The 8,133-nt window shown below is 60.2% G+C and overlaps 1 protein-coding gene across 1 annotated transcript in view; it reads right to left on the minus strand.

The window, feature by feature from the left end:
- Positions 1 to 6,851: 6,851 nt before the first annotated feature.
- TMEM132E (transmembrane protein 132E) overlaps positions 6,852 to 8,133 on the minus strand; it is a 13,185-nt gene continuing 11,903 nt past the window's right edge. Inside the window, exon 12 of the mRNA XM_015570768.1 lies at positions 6,852 to 8,132. Coding sequence (XP_015426254.1) covers positions 7,878 to 8,132 — 255 coding nt within the window. The 3' untranslated portion in view covers positions 6,852 to 7,877. The remainder of the gene's footprint in view (position 8,133) is intronic.

Genomic DNA, 8,133 nt, shown 5'->3' on the forward strand with positions numbered 1-8,133 from the left:
ATAGTTAGAAACATCGATGAGAGAGAAACATCTATCAGCTGCCTCTTGCACACTCCTTCCTGGGGATGTGCCCGCAACCCAGGTACATGCCCTTGACCGGAATTGAGCCTGGGACCTTTCAGACCACAGGCCGACGCTCTATCCACTGAGCCAAACCGGTTTTGGCTGTTTTGTTTTTTAAGAATGTCAACTCAAGAACCAGGGCCCACCTCTGGGCTGAGGACTTCCGGCCCCAGGTTCTGCCTCACCAGGCGCAGGGGCCCAAAATAAATCATTTCATTAGAGTTAATGACATAGCCCTTTTCACTGCAGAGTGTTTCCAAACAGAGGGTCCTCTAGTCAGCTCTAATGAGCAGATAGGAATCTTTGTAATTAACTTGGCCATGGCTTGCATGTAAATGGGTGGGTATTCTTCTGAGCGACTGTTTATCTATTGTTTGAAGTAGGGACTAACTGTGCCCTGACCACCCCTCTCTCCAGCAAGCTCCCACCCAGTCAGCCACTCCGCGGGTGACTCATGCAGATGGGCAGCCGGTGCCCTCTGCAGAGCCCCTGGGTACACCAGAGCCAGGGTGCCACCTGCCTTTACTCCAGCCCCTCTCCGGTAGGCCCACCCGTCCTTCACTCACAGCTCTGGACCTGCCTCCTCATCCCCTGTGACCTCACCTTCCCTCCTGGTGGGTGGAGGGGCTGAGGGCTCTGCCCCACACTGTGGTCAGGCAGTAGCTTCCTCAGGTTGTTACTGCATTGGAGGAGGGGGGCTCCAACTGCTGGTGTGCATGTGTGTGTGTGCCCCTGTGTGTACATGTGTGCATATAGGGAGTGTATGTGTGTGTGCATGGTGTGCATGCATGCACATGCATCTGTGTGTGGGAGGGCCGTCTGTAGCTGCCTGCAGTGTGAATGGGAGGGGTGCTCAGAGAGTGGGCATTGAGGATGCGTGCTCTGTGTGTGTCGGGAATGTGTGCAGGTGCCCTGTGCTTGCCCTGCTGCCCACAGAGCCCGGTCCCTCATCGGCTGACAAAGGCGGCACTTCCATCACCGGGCGCGTTGGGTGCCTTGTTGCGTGTGTTCCTAGAGGAGGGTTTGCTGGGGTGGAGGTCACCCTGTGGCATCTCCGGAGAGTTCCTGGAAATGCTGCAGCAGCAGGCGTTCTCTGCTTCCCCACCTCCTCTCTCCCCTCCCTGGGGGCTGTGGTCCCTGCCCAGCGGGTAACCACAGACCAGCCGTCCCCTGGGCCTGCCCCTTCCTGGATCTAGCCATCCCACAGGGGGTCTGGATTCTGGAACGGAGCCTGGAGAGGGAGGGGAACGGGCTGCGGAAGGAGGTCCCCTGGGCAGGAGTGTGGGAGGGAGTAGTCCCTGAACGGAATCCCAGCTCCTGTAGGCGCTGATGAACCGCATCCCACCAGGGAAGGTGGGCTCTGCTCGCTGCCTCGTGGCGGGCGGGGTGTATGTGTCTGTGGAGGCAGAGAGTAAGTAAGAGGCCCGGGCAGAGAGAAGGGAGGAGGGAGGGACCCTTCACCCACCACTTCCCACCATCTGCAACCCTCTAGCCACCCTCCCCTTTTGATCGGTCAGGAGGGGTCTGCAGGCGGAGTCCACTTTCAGTGCAAGGCAGGCGCTGCAGAACTTGCTACAGGCCCTGCCCGCTCTCCCTGTGGGACAAGCTACAGGGACCAGCCCCAGCGGCCCTGCCTGCGAGTCTCAGGACGGCCTGCTGGGAACTTCCATCAGGGGAGAGGAAGGCAGGGCAGTGGGGAGGGTGGTGCCCCCTGAAGGAAGGCCGGGGCTGTCTGAGCTCACACAGGCAGGCAGCGGCAGAACTGGGGTCCAGGCGGTGGGGCTCGCTCCTCGGGGGCCCTGCAGCTGCAGGTGCACAGGGCTGGGAGCACCACGAGGGGCTGAGGCCCACTCTGCGTCCCAGCCCCACTCAGGAAAGGGGTTGCCAGGCAGCAGGACGCTTTTGCTTGGACCCACCAGTGGGAGGTCACCCCAGGGCTGCCGGCCAGGACACAGGTCAGTCTGGGGTGTGCACTAAGGCCACATCCTCCAGACCCCTGGTCTCGCAGAGGAGGGCTAGAGACTCATGCCAGGCCACAATGTGAGTGGCAGTGCCCAGGGGACTGGAAGCCAAGCCCCTGTGCCCAGTCCAGGCTGCCCCACTGTGCACCAGGCTCCTCTATATTCCTGAGAAGTGTAAAGGGTTGGGACCCCTCTCAGGCCCCTCCCAAACCTGGACAATAGCAGTGGTCTCCCCAGCAGCCTGGGGCTTCTCTGGGGTCACCTGAGAGAGGGTCGCCTCCTCCCCTCCCCCACTCCTCCTCTCCTTAGCCAGGATCAGTCCATCCCACCTCCTAATCCTCAAGTAGTTATTTCTGACTTCCCAGCCATCTGCAGACCCCTCGCTGCCGCCCCTCGCTGCCTCCCACAACCTTCCTCCAGGCTGCCTTTCTGGATTAACTGCCCGGCTTCCACGTTTCCTTTATTTCCGCTGCTCTGTGGGCTAAGTGCGTGCATAGGTCACTGTGCCCTCCTGGTCACCTGTTTGCATGTGTCTCTGATGGATGATTTGTTCCTTCAGGGTGTGATCAGCTCCCTCATCAAACTGAGTGGTGGTTTCCCCCTCAGACTGGGAACTGGCAGGGCGGGTTCCTCACGGCCACTCTGGCACACCTGGGGAGTTATCATTCCCATCCTCCTTCGCACCTTTACTGTACTCCCCCCAACCCCCCAACATGGAGAATCGCCAACTCCTGGGAACGGCTGCCCAGGGTGGCATGAAGTACAGGATGGCAGACTGGCAAAGCTTGGAGGTCTCTGACCCGCGCCTCTCACCCCACAGCGCCCATCTCTCTAGGAGGTGGAGGGTGGAGGGCGGGAGGTGTGAACTGGCAGGGCTGGGTGGTGCCCAGGGCTTCACACCTTGAGACCTGAGAACCATCACGTCTGAAGGCACTAAAGGGACCATCTGGGCCCTGGAATCCAGTGGAGGGTCTTGACTTGTTCCAGACATAGGCAGGGCCGGCCTCATGGCCAGGTGACCAGGCAAGGACAGAGTGAGACCTCCCACCAGCCCCTGGACTCCCACTTGTACTCCTGCCGTGGCATTAGAATAATTCTCTGAACTCCAGATCCCCACCAGGGAAGGCAGTGTGAAGATGAGGAAATTGGAGCCAAGGTAACCTGGGTTTGAACCCTGGCTCTGCTATTTAAATGTGCTGTGTGGCATGAGAAAAGTCATATAACTGCCCTGAGCCCCAGTTTTGTCATCTGTGAAATGGGTTTAATAATAGCACCCACCTTACTTGGTTCCCCTGAAGAAGCAATGACGTGATGGATCTAAAGTGATTATTAGAGTGTCATGGGCTCTCAGAAAAGGTTAGTGATTGTTATTTCATACCCCTACTTCCTTGGTCAGATTAATGGCAAGGATCTGATGACACTGGACAGGCTACTGTGGCAGGAGTGTGGGCATAGGGATGGCCCAGCTTCCCAGTGTCTCTTGCGACAGAAGGGGCAACCAGTGTCCCAAAGGAGAGCACAGGTGTTGGTTCATACCCACCCCCCTTCAGTGGGCATCTCTGCTTGTGCTGCCAGCTCTCCTTACAAGCCCAGCTCAGCACCTTGTTCAGGAAAGCCCTGTGGTCCTCTGTGTGAAGGCGTGACTAAGAGAGCGTTGGATGACTGGCTGTGGAGACACTTAGCTGGGGATGGAGCTCCCAGGAGGGGAGGGAGCACAGTCCATCTAACACTGGCAGAGAGGCCTTAGGGCTTGTGGTACTCCTCCTGCCCCCAACACTGACCATGAATTAAATCTTAAGTGGGGGTCCCCATTACTGAGGGCATCAAGTCTTTAGAGACCCCCTCCCTACCTCTCCCATCTCTGAATCTCTCCAACCTCATCCCCTTTCAATCGTCAGTGGGGCTTCAGGATGCAGCAGAGAGAGGGTAGGCTGGTAGCTGCCTCCCGGGTCACGGCTAAGCTGGAGACCACGGGCACGCTACTTGCCCTTTCTGTGCTCCCGACTTCTCATCTGTAAGACGGGAGTAGTGATGCCTCTCTCTCTCTCTCTCTAGGCGCTCGTTAGCGATACAGGTGCTGAAACAGCGGGGCCTCTCCGTTGTCTCAGTGGACACGCCTTGTCCTGGTGACTTGCCTGTTTGTAAGAAGCAGCAACGAGCGTCCAGAGCTGGGGGTGCACTGGCAGAAGGTCCCGCAGCAAAGGCACAGTCAGATCCCGGGAGCCCCTGCTCCCAGCTTCGGAACTGTCATCACCGCCAGTGAGGTTCCTTCTCTGGCCCATTCAGTGTATTTTCTCCACTTGGCTCCCTGAGCAGAAGCCTTCTCTCCAGGGAGCAGATCGGAGGTGCTTGTCCATTATCTGTTGAGGACGGGCATGGGGGTGCGTCCGGGGCTGGCGTGGGGAGGCTGGTGCAGGGGGCTGGTGCAGGCTCACGGCCCATTGTCCGCATCTCCGGCTCTGCCTTCGCCGGCCCTGGCTGTCTGAGGAGGCTCATTTTACCAGCAAGCTGATTCCTGGGCCTGGTTCCCGGTGCTCCCAGAGCAGCTCTCTGTCAATAACTATTCTTTATAAGGTCCCTCGATTCGTTTTCAGGGTTGAAGACAAATTTTTAAAGAGGAGTTCAGTGCCAGGGCCATTCCAGAGGGGCTGTTAACTTAATGTCCCGCCGCGTGCCTCCACGCCGGCTCCCTCCTGAACTGCGTGGGGGTCAGGCCTTGCCGTTTCCAGCAATTGCCTCTGAGCCCTGGCATCTGGGCAGGGAGTGAGGAATGACGAGAAGGGGACACAAATCACAGGCCGGGCAGCGGGCCCCGTCGCTAGGTTGGCTGTGGAACTTCCGGCCAGTGGTACCCTCTCTGGGTCCTCACGTCCCTGTGTGTGAACACCTGGATGCGGACAGATACCATCATGCCGGCGTCCACTGTCTCCCCTGGAGGGGCCAGTTCCCCCAGGTTCATTGGGGAGGTCTCTGCCAGGCAGCAGCTCAAGTCTCCTCCCCGTCGTCCCCCTGGGGGATCAGCAGTTGGCAAAGTCTGCAGCTGAAAACCAGCCACGCACCAGGTCTCCGTTCCCACGGCGCTGGCCCTCCTCTTCCTGCTGCAGCGTCTTCCTAACGGGCCCCTTGCCCTTTCCATCCTTCCTTCCTTCCCCCAGGGAGAGGGAGACGATCTGAACCTCGGGTCTGAGCCTGACTCCCAAATCTTTGCTAACCACCCCCTCCTCCCCCGCACACATACATTCCCTCTGGCCTCCATGCCTTTGCACGGATGTGCTCATATTTCCCTGTCCCCAGGGTCTCCTGCTCCAGGCAGGGGGCAAGCACGTGCGGAGACAGGGAAGCGAGAGAAAGCATGGGGTGTCAGGTCTGCAGCCTCTGGGCCTGCACACCCACCCTCCTCCCTTCCTGGAATGTCCTTGGCCCCGTTCTCAGCAAATCCGGTTTGAAAATGTCTCCTTCTCCCCGCTGTCCCCCACCAACCCAGGGCAAAGCCAGCACGGAGAGCATTCATCGTCCCAGGTGGCTGTGGTCGGCTGACTTGCCCATCTTCCCTGCAGAGCTGGGGCTCCTTCCATACTCCCCAGCAGGGCCTAGCACATAGTAGGAGCTTTCTGTGTTGCATAAACAAATGGAACCGTGTTCCAACTTTAGTACCAGCACCCCCTCCCATGCGCACACACCCTGGTTAGAATATTCCCTCTTCCTTGACTCACACCTATGCCCCATCTCTCTCTGTAATTGTGACCTTCCGCACTGATCACGTGGTAAGATGGCAGGGTATAGAAAATCCCCAAATGCAGAACAGTGAGGAAGCCATCTATGGTTTGGACTTTAGTCAGCAAGCATTGGTTGAACACTTGCTGATTCTAGGCACCGAGGGTTAAGGGGGCCCCTTTAGGAGGTCACTGTCGGGGTTATTTGAGTAGCAGGTGTCTGGCGCTCTGGGAACCCGAGGACAGTACTTCTGCCCCGGGTTCTGCCCTGGCCACGGCTTCCCTGTAGCTTCCTCGTGCCACTGAGCTATACCCATTCCCTGTTGCCAGTCCATCTTGGGCAGAGCTGGCCCATCTCCAGTCTTCCTTCAGGGCCGCACCTTCCCGGAAAAGTCAACCTGAAGGTGGCAAACTCCATGTGTTGTCTGTGCCAGGAACTTTGCTGCCGCTGGGGGCCGTGCAGGGAGCTTAGGTACCCAATCCCCACGGTGCCCCCAGGGCTGCCCCTGCCGAGGAGCAGAGGCCTGTGGGAGGCAGGTGTGTTTCCCAGGGGTTGGACCAGGTGCCAGTGCAGCCTGTCCTGCCCCTGGTCCGTTCTGCCAGATGCTGGTTGCTGTGCCTCCTCCCCTCTCCAAGGTGGTGGCTGAGCCACCTCTCCAGGCTGTTGGAGGCTGGCCAGGCTCCTCAGGTCAGGCGCCCCTCTGCCCCCAGGGGCTGCTGCCTGTGCCCGAGAGCCGTCTCCCAGGGCCAGCCAAGGGCCCAGTGGGAAGGACATACCCAACAGCCTTGGCTCTCTCCGGCCTGGCTCCTGCCATGGAGACCACCAAGCTTTCCCCATCCACCCATGGAGAAGGGAGGCCTCCCTGAGAGGTGGGGATGGGGACGAGGACGGGAGGAGCCTCCTCTGAGGGGAGGGCTGTGGAAGAAATGGGCCAGCACTGAGGTCCATGAGCCCTGGATGCTGGAGGGGGAAGAGCAGGACGGCAGCGGGCTCAGCCGTGTTTCTCTCTCACGTCATTTACTGTGCCCACGTGTGCGTGTGTGTACACGTGTGTGGGGGGTGAGTGTGCATGCGTGCACATAAAGCAGAGACACGGAGCCAGCCACCATGCACTGTCTGTACTCTGGGAGCTGCTGCCCCCACCTCCAATCTGGTCGCCTCCATTTATTTAAGAAAAAACCCGACACAGTGGTGGTAGAACCCGAGAGGAAAGTGGCTGTGAGATGGGGTAGGGAGACGCCCGCTCCCTCGGCCTTGCCCATCCCCAGGTCCTTCACAGCTTCCTCGGTGGGTGCCCCCCTCCATTCCCACCGGATTCCATTTCCTGGGGGGATGGGTGGTCGCCCCTGTAGAGCAGGGAGGAGAGGCCAGCAGAGCTGGAGGGGCTAAGGCGGAGTGCTGGCCTTGCTGTGGGGCAGGCCTTCCTGGGCCCACCCAGACCATGGTGCTCTGGGCTGTGGCTTGGCCAGGGGTGGGCTGAAGACTCCTCCCCCTTTCGGCCACTTCTATAGCCCTTGGGGGCAGAGGAGGGAGTCCTGGGCTCTTAGGAAGGTGCCTGGCTTGGCCACAGACCCCTCTGGGGTCTGCTCCCAGGTCCTAGGAAGGGGCTGGGAGGTCCCAGAAAGCCAGAAGATGCTACACGTGTCCCCCAACCTCCCCAAAGTTTTGTCCACAGCAAGATCCTCGGCAGGGCAGGCAGCTGCTGCCTCCCCGCCCTGCAGGACAGAAATCCCTGAATAGTGGTTTGAGAAAAGTCTTTGTGCAGCTTGTGACACAAGACCCCACAGAACCCCCCAGCACAGGGGGGACCCCGGGGATGTGGGAGGCAGGGGCGGCTCACAGAGCGGGGCCTCCTGGCCTCCTGGGGCAGGCTGTCTCGGATGGGAGGAGGTTTGGAAAAGGTAGGAGGGCGGGGCTTGCCTCCTCCTAGCGAGCTCCCAAAGGGGCCCTCCACCTGCTGCAGCAGAGAGGGAACCCTGTGAGGCAGCTGGGGTGGGGGCCGGTGAGGGAGGCGGCGCCTGCAGAGAGCAAAGCTGCAGGGACAGGGCCTTTAACATCCACGTCCACCGCCAGCAGCCCGGGCGAGCAGGGGTCCTGGCCCTGTCCCACACGGAGCCCACCCCCCGGGGGACGGCGCCTCTACGCCATCTCTTTGTTTCTGCGCATGTAGTTCGGGGGTGCAGCAGGCCGCGTGGTGCTGGCCACATCCGGGCAGCCCCAACCCAGGTCCTCTTCGTCGTCCTCCTCCTCTTCGCCGGCGGGCACCGAGTCATAGGCCAGCTCCTCCGTGGGCAGCGTGGTGAAGGTAGTGAACTTGACCCGCTTGCGCTTGGACGTGGGCGAGCTGGCGGGGTCCTCGGCCTGGGCCCGGGCCGAGCCGCCCGAGGAGCCGTCG

This window comes from Myotis davidii, unplaced genomic scaffold (assembly GCF_000327345.1).
Source record: "Myotis davidii unplaced genomic scaffold, ASM32734v1 scaffold327, whole genome shotgun sequence".
Taxonomy (NCBI): Eukaryota; Metazoa; Chordata; class Mammalia; order Chiroptera; family Vespertilionidae; genus Myotis; species Myotis davidii.